General features: G+C 40.3%; 1 protein-coding gene across 1 annotated transcript in view; it reads left to right on the forward strand.

Moving 5' to 3' along the window:
• Positions 1–18,400, forward strand: part of LOC125224604 (tubby-related protein 4) — a 91,756-nt gene that overhangs the window by 53,100 nt on the left and 20,256 nt on the right. Inside the window, exon 4 of the mRNA XM_048128021.1 lies at positions 16,506–16,679. Within this exon, the coding sequence (XP_047983978.1) occupies positions 16,506–16,679 (174 nt within the window). The remainder of the gene's footprint in view (positions 1–16,505; positions 16,680–18,400) is intronic.

The following is an 18,400-nucleotide window of genomic DNA, read 5'->3' on the forward strand; positions in this document are numbered from 1 at the left end:
TAAAAATAAGTTTTCTGGTTCAACTTCAAAAAGCGAGCCGTCTCGAGAATATCTTAAAGTTATTTTTCTTATACGGTCGTTAGTGCGTTTCACTTTATCCGATCCGGTATCGGATATAGGACAGATATCCTATACATATAACAAAGGCGCCACCTTCGACATTTTCCTGTGACATCCTTCCTACATCCGATGTCCGATCGGATAATCTGAAAACGCTCCAATGTGGTAAATCCATAATCAATATCTTTAATCAATGTGTACATGTACTAGTAGTAGTTGAATTTCAGTATTATAATTCGATTTTGTTTCTAGTGTCATTAAATATCTCTACTTGTTTATTTCCTACAGTTGTTTCATGTATACCCCGGTGTTTCAACTACCCCTCCAAACCTTACCCTAAACTTTTGTTCTATTACTTAACCCTCTTAACTCACCGCACCTCAGAACTGTCATCCTCAAACGCTAAAACCTTCAGCCATTGGTAATCCGACAGACGCCGCGACTAATCCTATTAAGGCGCGTAGACAAGTAGCCAATCATTCACCCTTCATAGCATATCGTAGTTCATCATTCGCTTGCCCTTATCCCAATTACTTGGGTTTTTTTTATTATTATTATAAATGGGCTTACTCTTGACCACAGACTAGCCAAAGGCAAAGACGCGGCCTACGATGGAGTGAGCTCGCCCAGAAGATGCCTGGCCCCGTAGCCGAATGGCATTTCTCCGACGCCAAACGAAAGCGATACGCCGCTGGCTCTGTCGCGCCAATACGCAAGCGCGATAGAGATAGATATCTACTAGCGCTTCGTTTCGTGAGCGTTTCGTGAGCGATTGTGCCATTCGGCTAGCCACCCAGATCACTCTTCATTTGAAGGTTGCCGGGTTATATGAGCTCGGAAATATAGCCGCCGGCAAGGAATTCCACTCTTTGGCAGTGCGCATAAGAAAAGAAGAAGCAAAGCGCTTCGTGCGAATTCGCGGAATATCTACCAAGTAAGGATGGAAACCGGCCGTGCGTCTAAGAGTCCGATGGTACAATGGGGACGGTGGAATAAGCTCGTGTAGCTCTTGAGCGCACTCCCCGAAGTCACATCTCGGACACTAGCCATCAAATATATGAAAGAGGCGCGTTCCTAGCACACATTCTAAGCTCGTGTAGGCGAACGCGTACCATGCTTGTATGAGTGAGATATGACAGTTCGACTGTTCGCGTTTTTGACAGGCGGTAACTGTGAGGTAACCGAGCGGGGGTGGGTGGCACTTTCAGCGGGGAACGGGAGTGGCCATACTGTACGATAGTACTCTTTATTATACTGTGCCGAAGTGTAACCTGTAAAACACCGGCAGACTGGCTACTCATGGGGTCGGCGCAGCATGTTTTTTTCTTCCATACCTCTCTATCGGACGTTATCTCAACATTCACTTGCATTCGTTTCATATCATCTCTCACAATCCATCCAGCTTTTCTTTCCTCTCCTGCTTCCTTTTTCCACATTCATCTGTAATAGGTACTTGCATTGTATCGTACCGTAATTTGACCATATCGCTCTTTTGCATTGACGCGATATAGACAGTTCCGTATCGTTTGCCACGGAGCGTCAATGATTTTACTCTTAGCTTGTGACCTATCTAGGCCAACGTGATAATCGCTTACGATTTGTAAGACAGTGTGTCGTAGCTGGTTCTCCCTATCGGTCTTATAGCCCAGCCACGACATTGGTGCGCGACAGCGGTGAGCGGCGGCCATACATTGGAGCGAGACATAGCAATGGGACTTTTCATTCGCACGTATGGCTACCGCTCACCGCTGTCGCGCTTAGACCAATGTCGTGGCTGGGCCGTTAAGTAGTCGCACGACGGAGCCAGACTGCGTTTGTGGCCACGTAGCTTCATTTCGGTTAAGCCGGCACGGCAGCGCGTTTAGAGAGTGTGGCCGATCTACTACCCTCCGTAGAGTATCGTAGTTATCTCATTCTGTCGAACTAATACGGAGGCGTTGTAAAGAGAGATTTTTAATATTTCTATGATACCCTACGGAGCATAAGGCACTTTGTGTACGCGCCAAGGAATCAACATAGAGCGAACTTCGCCGGATTAAATTATATTTCACTTGCACTTGAACCACAATTCGCGCAGATTGCGGCTTCCTATTAGCCTGACTTCAACAAATATTGGGGTGAGAATCCGGTATAAAGTATAGGGTAGCATTCCTGATTATAGAGTGCATAGTGCAATATAATAGGTAAACCGAAATATTTTTCATGGTTTACATCAATGATCATTTATATAGGATTTACAATCTTCATACTAAGAATCGTACCTCCATTTTTAGCGCCACCTATTAAATACTATCATAGCTACACTGATGATGCCTACAATAATTTTTTTTAATGTGTATTGACGTGATATCATGATATTAAAATAAAGAAATATGTCATTTGTTCTTATAAAAAATAAAAACACGGAAAAATATTTGGGGAAAATATGATTTTGGCCATTTCCAGGCTGCAAAACAGCGCCATCTAGTTTTAAGCCTAAAAAGCCCATACGTTTCAGGGGTACGCTTTTTTGTATGGGCTTTTTCAGGCCCGTACTATATCATTCTTGGTTTGCATTATTAACTAGATGGATGTGTCCTGTGCATACACATGCCATTGCTCGTACCTATGTATTTTTTAGACATAGTTGTAGTTATTACTGAAGTCATTGTAATTGAAATCTAATTACCTCTAGTACCTAACTCGTACTTTACTAGTAACTCTTATTTTTTTAGATTCCAACAACAATTCGAAGTCCTTACACGCTGACAAGTGGCAAGGACCTATCTTTTACTTTTCATGAAAGTGTCAAAAAGGCCTTTGCATAGTGGCATGGCATCGAGGCCGCGCTCCTTTCACGCCTCTCAAAGTTCCGGAGCACCGTGATGGAAAAGCACCATAAATAAAAAGTGATAAAATAACGTTATTATTATATACACCTCCACGCTTTTTCTACCGTCATCCGTGCATTAAAGCATGCATAATAAAAACTGAATATGTGAAAAAGGAAAATAGCTTTCTATAAATATGTAATATCTTGTGACGTCCATTAGTGCAGGTGACATATTAAAAACGCAGCATAAAGCCCCGCTCCGACTATAAAATGGAAAATAACAGAGGATTGAAAGAGCTTTGGAGTGCAAAATGTAATTTTCCTAGATGTGTGGAATCCTTTTTTAGATTACGAAGCAAAGCCAAGCTTTTAATCCGATATGTTTTCAGTGGGGCTACAGACATACAGGTCAAGTGAAAAATATGCCAGTTGGATTAACCTATATTTTAAATTTATTAAATTAACACAATGAAAGCGGTAACGCGCTTAGCGAGTTCCGTGATAGTGTGTTTAACATTATCCGATGGATGACGGATGTCGACGCCATCTTGGATTTTTTTCTATTGAAATCCTTCCGACATCCGATATCGGATCGGATGATGTGAAATCGGACTTACGCTACAAAATCGGAAAAGGCTGAGAACAGCAGGGTCAGCACATGATTGCCGCGAGAGTATGTCGCCGCGAGATAGACTACCCGTCCTTATGTCCATAGCTGGGCATTAACTCGTTAATCCGTTAATCGTTAATTAACGAAGTTAACATTTCGATTAACGGATTAACTTTTAAGTTAACTTTAAAAAATGTTAACGGATTCGTTAACTTCCGTTAAATTTCATCGAGTCCGTTAATCGTTAATCCAGCACTCCAAGCGGCTCGCTGCGCCGCGAAAACCACGTTCTTACTGCTACTGTAAAAGCCCGTAATAGTACGGCAAAACCTAGCTTTTATCGGTAAAAGCAGATCCGTCGGTTATAAACAGTTTAAAGACCAATTGGTGATTTTGGATCACTTATTCGAGATCTTCTAAATCTTATTAGGTGTGCTAGATCGATCACTAACCTGGGAATAGAGTGCAATCATCAGGCATGACAGACAAATCGCGCAACCGACGCATCGAGTTAGAGTCCGGTGCGGGCCTTAGATTACTCTACCAAGTTATTGTGGCCCACAGCATCGAGTCGAGTTGTCATCTCAAATCTCAATCTGAAGAACCGACGCACCACGATCACGACCGGATGAATGACCCAATACTTAATTACCAATCCGAAATAAAACCTAGGATTTAGCCAACCAACGGCGGTAAAAGCCCGAAGAGACCGTAATTATTACATTTCGGTTTTTTACCGATTGGCGTCACAGGTTTTAATGGTTTTTGGTGGATACTTAGTAAATAGAAATACATAATACCTACAGTGGAGTCCCATTTTTATGACGTGTTAACGGATTATCGATTAACTTTAACTTCCGTTAAATCTACCGAAATGTATCGCTTTAACGATTAACGAAGTTAACTTTTTAAGTAACGGATTAACGATTATCGAAGTTAACTATTTGATTAACGGTGCCCAGCTATGCTTATGTCATTAATACAGTTAGAAGAAGACGTGTCATCTATCTCGCGGCGACATACTCCCGCGGCAATCATGTGCTAGGCCTTCAGCTACGAGCGCGTAACTCGTAGCGCTGCCGACCGTAGGTACGTCGTAGCTGATAACATGGGTTTCCCCGTATGTAAAGAAAATGGTCCATAGAGGCAAAACGACATGTCGTAATTAGCACTGAATGGGTTAAATGACATAGTTAAATCAAATTGACAAAGAGTCTCGCTCTTTGACGCGAAGTTGCGAACGCGAGTATGGATTCTTTCGCGCGCGAGTGTGGAAGGCGCTTTAATTGAGGCTTACCTACATATGTACTTATGTATAGCCGCCATCTAATATATCGCAGCAGTGTTCACAAATACGGAACACGTACTTGAACGCTTTGGTAGCAGAGGCGTGTACCAATATTTGTGAACACCTTACCCGTTCGTGTACTTGATGTCGACTCTGCGTATGTGTGGGATGCAAGTCGGGTTCAGATTAGCGACAATTTAAACACAGACGTCAGTTTTGACACTGACAGGTACCAATATCGTATCGCTGTTGCATCCAATTTGTCCGATCGCTACAATAAATATTCATATTAGAAGAGGAAAATGTCCTATGAACTTTTCTGGATTTCGCCTCCTTTCAGAGTTATAAGGATTTAAAAAAATAACAATTATTTATTATTTCTCAGAAAAAAACGCTGTTGATGGCGATGATGCAGTTTTCGGACATAATCTAACTATCCTCGTTGATAGATATCAAAAATGAACGAGTGACACATAGCAACAAAGTATTTTTGTAGAAAAAAAATGGATTTTATATTTTAAGTGCCGGTTTTACAAATAACATTTACTTTTTATGTGAAAATACACCCAAAAAAAAAGCAAAAAAAATACACGAAAAAATTTTATTTGCCGAAATTTGCTTGACGTCATATAACATTTTATTTTTATTTTGCCCTCAAATATGTGCGTAGTTAAAATCTTTCGGTTTCCCCATGTTACACCGTGTAGATACGCGACTGGATAGATCGAAAAAGGTATACATAAATTACACTTGTGTTCTGCGTAGCCTCTTTGGAAGGTATTAACGCGTTGAGTAATTCCTACATTTTCCTTGTGTATCGTAGCCCTTTTGCCCAAGGCTAATAGGGATTATTAAGTAAAGACACCTGTCGCCCTTTGCCTTCTACTTACTCGTACATCATTAGATGTAAGAGTCATTTCTGAGAACAGTATTTACTCGGCGGTAAGATGTTCAAAACAAACATCCAAGTTCTCAAAATGATATTATATTAACCAAGTCGGTATAGTCTTGTCGCCCATTTTCATTCGTCGCTCTCGTCAGTAATTTTTGTTTCTTATTTTGAAAGAAAAAATATTTATTTGGTATAAAAAAAAAACATAGGTACATACAACACAATACAAAACGAGTGAATCGGTGTACCAAATAGGATGCCGCTCAGCGCAGACCGTTTCTAAGATACACGGCACTGGTTTTAAAATTAAAACTAGACTTAAAACTAAAACTAAACTTAAAACTACATGTAACAAGATCAAAACAGGTCAGACGAGGAACACACAGATCTAAAACAGAGAGAGAAGCAAAATCGAGTATAAAAGATTTAGATACGATACATGCCAGTCCGATAAAAATATTAAATAATGTAACAATTTGCCTTTTAGATGTCAAATAATTCTGACCGGGCCCCGTAGCCAAATGGCATATCTGCGACGCGAAACGAAAACGAAACGCCGCGGAAGGTAGTCTGGCTGTGTCATGCCAATACGCAAAATCGATAGAGATATATATCTACGAGCGTTTCGTTTCGTGAGTGTTTCGTGAGTGTTTGTGCCATTCGGCTACGTACCCTGAAATGTTTTCATCGAAAAATTATTCATTACATATTTCAAAATGATCGAACAAATCCGAGTCAATTTCCTTTCTTTCTACTCGTTAGGAGTATCTTATGTATACAAATAAAATATTTAAGTGTATAAATTGTTGATAAGACATTGATTTTCGTCAAAGAGTGCGTGATGACAGACAAATTGGTTAGCTTACATAATTTTCGATTTCTATTGTAAGTAGGCACTTGGATAATATTTATATTTTTTCAGGATCATCGTATCTTTATAAATCAACCTTACCTTACCGCCGCAATACCGATTTTCTGTAATCTGTAAAAAATATAAGCGAGACCTGCGATGCTCTATCGCTCATGTGTCTGCGTAGTGTAGCGTAATTAGGGTTTGCAATCCGGATATTCGAATATCCGAATTATTCGAATATCCGCCAATATTTTTATCCGAAAATATTCGAATAATCCAAGTGAAATTATCCGGATAAACGGATAATTTCTATAAACATTATTTTTTATTTATAAGTAATATATTTAATAGATAGACGTCACTGAAACCAATTTCGATCAATTCTTAATACGGACAATGTTATTGCTAACAAGTTAACACCTATTTATCTTCAAAATCAAACTAATATTTACAAAACAAAGAAAGCATTCGTGGACAAGAAGTAAGCAGAATGCCTCACGCCACGCACTCAGTTCTTATCAAATATTCGATTAATTGGATGATTTAAAAAAACAGAAAAAAAGTTCAAGTATTATTTTTTAATATGAAAACGTTACCCCAACCTACTTTCATTACTGCTAATAGCTAACGTGAAGTTATCTGTAAAACCGTACTTAATAAGGGAGATTTATACCTAGATTTCCTGGTCCCTTGTTTTTTTGAAATTGAAATTTAGCGCCTCACTCCGAATTTAGCTGTTATCAGTTCCATGGCAATTTAGTACGCCAGAATTCCCTCCACTTCACTAAGAAATATAAGGCATTTTCCTTTTAAGTCCTTAGTTACATTCATACACAAAAATCGGTCTAATTACTACTTATACTTTGAAATCTTAGTCGATCTACTGATCAGCTTGGAAACTAAAACCCATCAAACTGCTGCCGAGCAATTTGAGGCGTTTTGGATTTGAATATTTAAATAAGTTCGCCTTTGTACCTCCTCCTTCTTCATTTTTTTAAATTTTATGTCTTGTATATTTTATGTTGTGTTGGTGGTACAATAAAGAATTTACTTACTTATTTATCACCTCTCCCCTTCCATTGGTACTTTGGTACCAGCCACTGTGCAACTAAGGTCTAAAATGATCCACACCTGGATAGGAAGTGTCTTCGACTAATTGCTCTTCTCTTTTTTTGGTTATTCTGTTTTGAACGAGTACCTATGCTCAGTTGCTCATGAATTCCTGTTCTAAGACCCTAACCAGGACGCTTTTGTTTAGAGCCTACGAAAAGAGTTTTCAACTTTTTATATTAAGTATCCGATCCGGTCCAAGATGGCATCTGGTACGGGCGTAGGCATTTATGCAAATGACTAGTGACTACAGTGGTAGTATCAGCATGGGCAATTATGTCACTGTCTTTTAAGCCGAGACATACGCAATAATTACCTGTGTACATAAGAATATAGTTAGACAAACCCAAGGAAAGAATATCTATATACTCAGCGATAGTCAGGCGGCACTCAAAGCCTTCACATCGCCCAGAGGTGCAGACTCTTGACTGGTATTAAACGGCATCTAAGCTCTTAACAAGCTTGGAAGGCAAAACAAGGTGCAACTGGTATGGATACCGGGGCACGAAGGCTTCATTGGCAATGAAAATGCTGATGAACTTGCCAAAGCCAGGTCTGAAGACAACGTCACAAGGAACCATTAAAACGGCTATGAAGGACCATACAAAGGCTAATCACCAAAAAGAGTGGGATGCCCTGGTAGGTCTGAAGCATTCAAAGCTCTTTATGCGAAGGGTAGAATCTGGATGGAGCAAAAAGCTAGGAAAGCTAGGCAAAAGACAACTCCAAATTATAACGGGGGTGTTCACAGGCCATTACGGGATCAAAGGAATGTTGGCCAAGATGGGACACGCTGACTACACAGATTGTCGCATGTGCGGCGAAGAGGAAGAGACCGTCAGACATCTAATGTGTGAATGTCACGCCCTCGCCAGACAAAGAATGAAGAACTTTGGAGCAGGCTACCTAGTACCAAAGGACATCAGAGAGCTACCCATGAGCCTCATCATCCGATACGTGGAGATGGTCGAGAAGCTCCTGAATAACTGAAGGATCTTAAGATCTAAGGGGGTAATTGCACAAAAGATCCCGATGGGTCGAAGTGTATCCGGAAGGGCCCCGCAGATTTAAGATAAGATGAGTATCCGATCCGATCGAGCGAAGGACCGACTCCTATACATTCTCGAAATCATTCAAGGCGCCATCTTTGATTTTTGCCTTTGACATCCTTCCTATATCCGATATCGGAACGGATAATATGACAACGCTGTATCGCCTATAACCATCATCATATCCAATGATGTCTCACGTTCCACTCTACACAAGCCATCCTCTCTACCATCCATTTCCAAGGTAAAGGTGTTGTCAGAAAAACTTCTCGTTATACCTAACACCTAACTAATCACTACTACTAACTGTCTTATATCGACAGCTCACTATCTAATGTTGTCTTCGGTTACCGCGATAGTTACTCATGAAATAAAACTATGGAAACGGATTAAATCGCGTATAATGAATTTAAAATACATCCCGACGTTTCGAACTCTTTACAGCGTTCGTGGTCAACGGGTGACTGAGGAAAAATTAAAATGTGCAAAAGCTACCCACATAGAAGAAATATTAACGAACCATGACCACAAATAATATAGATTTCTAAGGCAGGTTCACACACTATTAATAAAGCTAGTTATACAATATTCAAAAAATTTTACGATTATTATGTTAAAAAATAACTCAGGCTTACTATCTGATTGCAAGATTCTAGTCATAGAACTAAAGATAGAGAGCTAGGTGTGTTTTAATTTCTACAGTTTGCTGATTTACGCAAAAAATAAATAAAAATGTAGGTAAATTTCGCATTATGGCGCTCATCTATCTCAGCCGTTATCAATTCCACGCTTATACGCACCTGTAACATTAATTTTGTTCCATTTAATAAATTATCCGAAATTATCCGAATTATTCGAATATTCGAATAATAAAAATTGTATTATCCGAATTATTCGAATATTAAAAATCCGTCGGATAATGCAAACTCTAAGCGTAATGTTTTGTTTCAATTAATTTCACAAATGGACTTTTAATCGTATCGGAGTTGCGCAAGGCTATGAACGCTTGTGCCGCTCGGGTACGTACCCAGAGCAGGGCTAAAATGGACGGCTGTCTATCATTTGTCACCATGTCTGTCACGTTCTAACAAGTAGGTACGTACTTAAGTGCGAAAGTGACGCAAGATATGACAAATGACAAAAACACGACCATGATATGGCCACTGTTTTCGTTTTATAGAATCTGATAAAATGTAACCTGTCGTTCGTATTTACTTGCAAGAGAACGTCATCATCATCATTAAGCCGTCGTAATACATACAGTGTGTTACCACCACCCGGGAATATATTAAAACCAATAATAATACAGTCAATTAGCAATCTTTTGCACATATCAGCAAATCATACTTATTTAAATTTAACTGAAAAAATTTTTTTTACGAAATCCCAACATTCAGTGTAACGTGCACTTCTTAAAATTGTCATTACTCACATCACTCATACTTATGCTGTCATTGCCCTCACTTGACAAGTGTGTGTGCTGTACATTGCTGGCAATAAAATTTTAGTTAGAAAGTTTATAAAGTCAAAATTTTTATTTATTATTTAGATTAAGGGCATGGTAGGGCATGGTTAAGTTAAATGACTATGTAAGATTACGTTCTTTTAAAAAAAGTCCGCTTGTTGGTAACACACTGTATATCTGCATATTGCCACAGAATATATAATAGTACAAGTACAGAAGGCTCACTCCTTTGATGTTCACAAAATGCCGCCATTCTAAATTCTTACCTACATTAACAACGGACCGCACGCGAGCAGCCGACATTCAATTTTATTGCGACGCGCGAAGGTCGTCACCACTGAATGGGCCGCGAACTCGCGGCCGCCGACATGTACTTGCAACGCGGCGATAGAATCGCGGAGTGAGCCGCCTCTGATATTGCATAACTTTTACGAGCAGTTCAGCTTTTCAGGCTTTACCCAAGAGCTCTTGATAAATTTGTCAGCATTTTAGCTGAATATGTGCCTAAAATGTGTCCATACTGTACTTACGGCGCACACGTGACGCGACTAGGTTTACCAAATTTGTGCCTAAAGATCGTGTTATGGAGTGCCGAGAAATTTACAGATTTTCGAACGAACTTCCAGCTTTGTTGTAGGTTGCGTCTAAGAACACTTAGACGCATACTTTATGGTATATGCATGGTATGGTTTCTTTAAGTGATTCCCTTTATTAAAATTGTAGGTAACATTTTTGGGAACATATAAAGAGCGATACATTAAAAAATATGTACAATATTTACCTAGGTACATTTTTATATTGAACTTGTCTAGGTAAGTTACTATGAGCATCGCCGTTTAAGTACCCACTTACCTAATACTAGTACAAGAGTAGCGACCTTTAACTGACACACGGTCACAGTCCGGACAAATGACACTTCAAAGTTTTCCCTAACTGGTCACGAAAAATCCCGTCTGGTCGCCCTAGCGACCCGACGCGAATCAAAGTGTCACTCCAATTTGCTAAAAGGCCTCTCGGTGAACCGGGCCGCAGAACACTATGTGACACCTCTGCCTTTATTATTACTATAGCACTAAATACTACCATCCAGACTTGTAATACAAGACCTGGGGTTTCGTAGTTGCTATGGGTAATCTGAAAGCGTCCTTATTCTGGTTTCATTGTGCCGCCGACTTACGTACGGGCAGATGAGGTACCTATCTCGTCTGGGCGTAAACACTCCCGAGATGATGTGCGGTTCAGCTGTCGCTTTGAATAAGACTGCTTTTCCCTGAGATGCCTGAAGTAGGACGCTGAGGCTGGGAACTTCGATAACGCATGTTGTCAACTTGTCAGTTATGTATTTTGGAGCTTCTGCGTAATCGTGATGAACCTTTATCTCCTATTTAATTAGGTACTAGTCTTCAGCCATCGGTGGTTGGTTTTTGAGATGGAATTATCATACAAGTTAAGACACGTCTAGATAACGATATCTACATGCCACCATTTACATTGACTATCTTTGCACGTGCAATATACACTCGGGTGCAAAGAAATCGGACCACCTCAGCATTTTTAACGTTTTCTCAATTTGTGTAAAAACTATAAGCGTGACTGAAATAATTTTAATACCACGTGTTAGATAATTTTCTGCCCTATCAAATGACATCAATATTCAAGGGTGGGGGTGGATATTGAGTAAAATTTGGGCGGGGAATTCAACCCCCCTCCAAATGTCTCGTTGAGACATGTACTGACAAGAACTTGCAATTAGGCATAAAACCAGTAATTGTCAATGTGTGTGCATCATTCCTGATTGATACGTCATCTTGAATACTGCTCTCATCGAATTGCCCCGGAAAAACTGGAGAAAAATGGATACCACCGAGGCTGAAGCTGGCCAAGCAGTTGCCCTGTTGCAAAATGGTCTTAGTCAGCGTGAAGTGGCTCGCCAACTCAACCTATCGAAATCATCAGTTCAACGTGTGTACCAGAGGTTCCTCAACGACCACATTCTCTCCAGAAGACCCGGATCAGGCAGACATCGCATCACATCAGAGAGAGATGACCGATTCATCGTAACATCCTCGCTGCGAAACCGTCGACTGAATGCTGTTCAGCTTCAGCAGAAGCTACGAGACACCCGGAATGTGGTTGTTAGCAGATGGACCATCAGAAGACGACTGCTAGAGAAGGGATTGACAGTTCACAAACCTGCCAATGGCCCAAAGCTCACGCCACCCCAGACCACCGAACTGCACGACTTGCCTTCGCTCGGGAACATGAAAATTGGACCGTTCAGCAATGGAGGCCTGTGCTTTTTTCTGACGAGTGCAGGATCACTTTGTTCGGCAACGATGGGCGGACACAAGTCTACCGAAGACCTGAGTGGCTAGCCGAATTGCACAATCGCTCACGAAACGCTCACGAAACGAAGCGCTAGTAGATATCTATCTCTATCGCGCTTGCGTATTGGCGCGACAGAGCCAGCGGCGTATCGCTTTCGTTTGGCGTCGGAGAAATGCCATTCGGCTACGGGGCCTGGAGAGCGGTTTTCGCAATGCTGCATCGAAGAACGTGTCGCCTATGGAGGAGGATCAATAATGGTCTGGGGAGGAATTTCTTTGGAAGCGAAGACGGACATCGTTTTCATCACAGGGTCAGGTACCAGGCCAAATCCGGGTGGTTTGACTGCTCGTCGGTACATCGAGGAAATCCTGGATGAACACGTGATCCCATTCGCGGGATACATCGGCGACGAGTTCATCCTGATGCAAGATAACGCTCGACCACATACGGCCCGGATCACTAAGGAGTACCTGGAGGAGGTCGGCATCGAGGTTATGGATTGGCCAGCACGAAGTCCAGACCTGAACCCGATCGAGCACCTATGGGACGAGTTGAAAAGAAGAGTTCGGGCCAGAAATCCCGCCCCTGAAACCTTGCTGCAGTTGCGGCATGCGATTGAAGAAGAATGGGCGGGCATCCCTCAAGACGTCGTGGTGAAATTGATAAAGTCAATGAAAAACCGAATGATTGCTTGTCGTAAGGCTAGAGGAGGCAATACACGTTATTGAAAAGCTGAAAATTGTTTTCATTTTTCCTATTTTCCCTGCAACCCCACTTTTCCCGTTAGGCATAAGTTTAACTCCAGTACGCATTTTTAGGGCAGCAACGTTCGAAGCCCTGAAAATCTGAAAATGTTGGGCGGAAACTTTTGAAAAGCATATGAATGTGTAAAGGAAAGCCGTAGCTTTCATATGGTATATAACACATCGCGGTGTTGCTTACAGTTTTTACAGAAATTGAAGAAATGTTAAAATTGCTGGGGTGGTCCGATTTCTTTGCACCCGAGTGTATTAAGGTAGATAAGTCATATCATGTCATAAGTATAAATATGTCGGTAAGCCGCTCGCACTTGACCATGTTTTTAGTTCTGGAAAAACCGCCATTTAAGTAACATAGTGTATCCCTATAAGTACATAACATTGGCGCAGTCGGTAGGATTGAACCTACGCTAGGGAATCTGATTTCTGATCAGACACAACGTCGACGATGACTTTTAGACACGGATGCAAGGTAAATATGTCTATGCCTGCCTACAACTTTGATTCAAAATTCATATAGACTCGTCTGCTGGGTCGACAAAAACTACATGTAATATTGCATGTAAAAGAAAAACAAGTTTAGATAACAGGGGTAACAGGGGGGGGGCGAGGTTAGATTAGATCTCTGAGATATTTTCATAGGTAACTAAGGTATATAAGACTAAACAAAGTTTCTAAACAGCCAAGCAACCGCTGTACAAACCCAATTACTTTGGATATCTGATACCAAGCTTTCTTTTTTGCGAGAATCGTGGCTATCGCAGGTAATTTTATCTAATAAGAAACTTATGAAAGTTAAACATTGATTATATCTACCGTTTAGTAATTTTTACCTGTATTGTTTTTTCTGTTTTTCTTTTATATGTAAGAAGTTATGATATTATTTTAATTGATACCTAAGACTAAACCATCTCCTCCACGGGACAGGCATCTGCCTAGTGTGGAGGTCAGTTTAATTGTATACATGACTGTATTTTCTTGGAAATAAACATTTTTTTTAATCTCTGTTCATACAAGCATACATACATAATTGTATGTATTGTGATACTAATACATTTTATGATGTGTACGGAGGTAAGTAAGTAATTCAGACAAATAGAGTTAGTCGGGACTATCGACAATTCTACACCTACTACTTATATGTATGTGTTGTACCTATAATCTGACTTGTCGATTGATCTATCTGACTAATGGACCACCTAGATGACAAAAAATGGATGTTCACCAATAATTAAGTACGCAAACTTAGTAAGTGATAAATAGAAGTAATCTAGTTTAAACTAAAATAAATGATCCTTTTAATGCAATATAGGAATGCTAGAAAAACAGCTCGCAGACAGCTCCCGTCTGGAAAGTCTATTATGTACTCAACTGCGGAGAGCTGAGTAAACTTGCACGTAGGTACTCGAACTCCATTTAATTAAAAACGCTGTTTTATGGTTCGGTGACGTGAAATAAAAGTTTTTGTGTTTTATTAAAGGGATAACAAATAAGTTTTTGAGTAGAAGGACTTACAAATTAAGAGGACTTAAATAAAAATAGTGCGTGGAGTCCCTCCGTGCGGAAGAAGTGAAACTTCGTAACATATATAAGTGTGATTGCTAGGAGCAACCATAAGAAAAAATAATAAATAAAAATACTTACTAAAAGTTTTGCAATTGCCGGGGATCGAACCTAGAACTATGGCTAGCGTGAGGGCAAATTTATATGTACCATGAATACCACTGGACCACCGTGGTGTATCAGATAGGTGCAAATTTAAGTGTTATGTGGTGGCAATGTAACGTTGCGACAACTTCAGTACAAAATCTGACACGCTCGGCCGCCATACAAATAGATGAACTTTTTTCTTCTATCTAAATCTAATTCTGAGATGGTTACCGGTTGACAAAACACATTTCTATTAGACATCTTTTATATTCTCAACCTGCACAATAAATTTTAGACCCTATCTATGCATTGCTTATGCAAAATGCTCCTGAAATAGGTTAAACTCCGTACCGGGCGGGGCTGTATACAGTGAAAGCAAACTTGTTGAATGGGGATCATTATTATTCAGGAGATTTTCTTCGTGAAAACTTCATGTTGCAATGGTTTGGTTGGTTATATGGTGGGTGCTTTAATGTTACTACACTCTGTTGGTGACTTGCAGCGTTGTTGTTACCGCTGTACGAGTATCTACCAATTTCTTTGATTAAACAAGTATTAGATGCCATTACTTTACGTTTAAGTTATAATCTCATTTTATAAAAGATATTGAAAAACACGGACGTGGAAACAACGGCGCTACATCAGTAGTATCAGTACCTATCGATTCCAAAGAGGTTGTAAAATCCTACTTGAATAAACGATATCTTATCTTATCTATCAATAATGACATTACGGGTTCCTTTACTTTCATTGCGCTGCCTATACTTTCTTTGAATTGACCAAGTAAAGATATTCTTCATAGACTTGGCTTTGCGGTCGCAATCCAAAAGTCATCTTTATTCTTTGGTGTTATTACGAATTACGCTCCTGCCACGAGCGTGAGTTGAATGATGTGTCAAACGAACTATGACGAGGGCGAGGGTTAATTTGTGCTGGATTTCACATCATGATTGACAGTTGAACTTCGCCTCCGTCAGATATGCGAAATACTTCAATGTTCAAAATTAAACTGAGTACCTACCTTAACGCTAGTAGTAGGTCTAGGTACAGTTAATCTGTAGTAGTAGTAGTCTAAAGTAATCGATTAGTTCAATCAGGGGTGGCTCACTCCGCGATTCTACCGCCGCGCTACAAGTATATGCCAGCTGCCGCGAGTTCGCGGCCCATTCAGTGGTGACGGCCTTCGCGCTGCGCAATAGAATTCAATGTCGGCTGCTCGCGTGCGGTCCGTTTGTTAATGTAGGTAAGAATTTGGAACGGTGGCATTTTGTGAACATCAAAGGAGAGAGCCTTCTGTACTTGTACTATTATATATTCTGTGGTTCAATCAAGTTCAATCAAAGCGACTGTTTGAAAATGTAAATGGACTTTTTAGACCTATGTTGATCATTTTCTACCGAGCGTTGAGTCTTCAATCAGTCGATCAGTCGATTCGAAACCTGTTATAAGTTTCCAAAAAAAAATGCTATTCATTATTTCGGAATCCATATTATGTTATAGAAAACCAATACAGTTTTCAAAGACACCTAATAGTAGAACACTGGTAGTTTTGGATGAAATTGAGTTACGGTGACAAATTTGATCCGAAAAAGAAAATGTTTTCATTTCTAATCCACGGTTTTGTCTACAGGACGGCTTCGTGCTCGTGGGTTCTGTGGCGGGCCAGCGCTACTGGTCATCTATGCTGTCTCTGGACGCCCGGATCACCTGCGGCTGCTGGACGCCGGACGACGGGCAGGTGTACCTCGGGACGGCGTCCGCGCAGCTGGTCGTCATGGACGTGCACGGCGCTATGGTGTCGCAGGTGAGCTGGACATGTTAACATTCCTACGGCGACTTCGTGAGGGTTCTGTGACAGGAGAGGGCTACTTGTCTATGCTTTCGCTAGAATCGCGCATTAGATACCTTCACCGACGAACCACCCCGAAACTCTCAGGTGAACTGGATATGCTGGATGACGGGACCACTTGCAACTTAGTACCAGAGTTCTGCAAGAAAGCGGATAGTTGGTAGCAGAAGATAATTACTAGGTAATTAACTAGGTAAGAGCATCTAGTGATACATTCTAAGATCTTTTTTGGATGAACAGATTTCATTTCCAATTAGGTCGGTAACGACAGCAATATTGCTCGCTTTAAACATAATTATTGGAGCGTTAACTACAAATAGTTCTCTATTCTGAACATCGATGACACCGCCTGTCCAAATAACTGGAATCCGGGTCACAGAAGTTAATTTGCAAAACTGCTTTGATATTTCGATGCCAGCTCACTGTGGAATAATTAGCCCGTTTCAAAATACCTGAATAGAATCTGGGGCGACGCGTATTTATGGAATTACAAACATGGCATATTAATCTAGACCGATTTAGAGTCCGTCTAGACTATGGCAAAGATAAATAATGCTCTGAGTCATGATGACGGCGCTTTATTTGATCTCTCTGAGTAGAGAATCAAGTTGTTCGCCAACGCCAGCTAGAATTCACTTGTTTTTCATTTCCTTCTACACCTAGAATACCTATAACCCGTGAACAAAAACGTGTGAAAGTATTCCCGCTTCAAGTGGCAGCTTACGGAGCCGTGGGCCGACCAAATCAATGTACGAGCGTCCGCAAACAGTTATAGGGGAATTGACTTTTTCGCCCGAAAGCAAATGTGTGCTTCCCTAATATTTAGTCAGACAGGCTTGCCACTAAATCGTAAACACCTAAACTAATATTGGTTGTAATAAAATCAAGTGGAATTGGCTATAGCCCGATCGGAGCTCATCAAAGTATAATACCTATCGTGGTTTGAAAACACTTTGAAAATAACTGCATGAGAACAATAGTTATTTGTTATACAAGGGGGCAAAGTTGTATTTTAACGCCGAGTGTGGAATTGAAAAACGAGCAAGTGAAAGGATTCTATAGTTGAACCACGAGCGAAGCGAGTGGTTCGAGAATAGAATCCCGAACTTGCGAGTTTTTTAACACACGAGAAGTAAAATACATTTGCACCCGAGTGTAACACAAAACTTTTCCCCTCACTATAGCGAGGAAACTAAAACGCAAAAAATGCGTTTATCACTGCTTCCAGTAGTTCTACAGGTGGTAAATCATCTTTATTTTTCATTTTCATTTCATTTATTTCATTTATTTATTCTTCAAACAATACAATCATTGTGTCAGAAATTCCATTATATACAACATAAATAACAATACAGTAAACCATTTGAATTAATACTAAATAACAATCACAATTTTATCGACTTAAATCCTATCAAATATCAAATATTTCTTCAACACTATAGCAGCATCTAGTCAATAAGAATGATTTTAGATTGCGCTTAAATGTAAGCCAATCCGTAATGACTTTTAAACTAGGAGGAAGCCTATTAAATAATAGTTATTTGTTATACAAGGGGGCAAAGTTGTATTTTAACGCCGAGTGTGGAATTGAGAAACGAGCAAGTGAAAGGATTCTATAGTTGAACCACGAGCAAAGCGAGTGGTTCGAGAATAGAATCCTGAACTTGCGAGTTTTT

The sequence above is a fragment of the Leguminivora glycinivorella genome, chromosome 3 (genome assembly GCF_023078275.1).
Source record: "Leguminivora glycinivorella isolate SPB_JAAS2020 chromosome 3, LegGlyc_1.1, whole genome shotgun sequence".
NCBI lineage: Eukaryota > Metazoa > Arthropoda > Insecta > Lepidoptera > Tortricidae > Leguminivora > Leguminivora glycinivorella.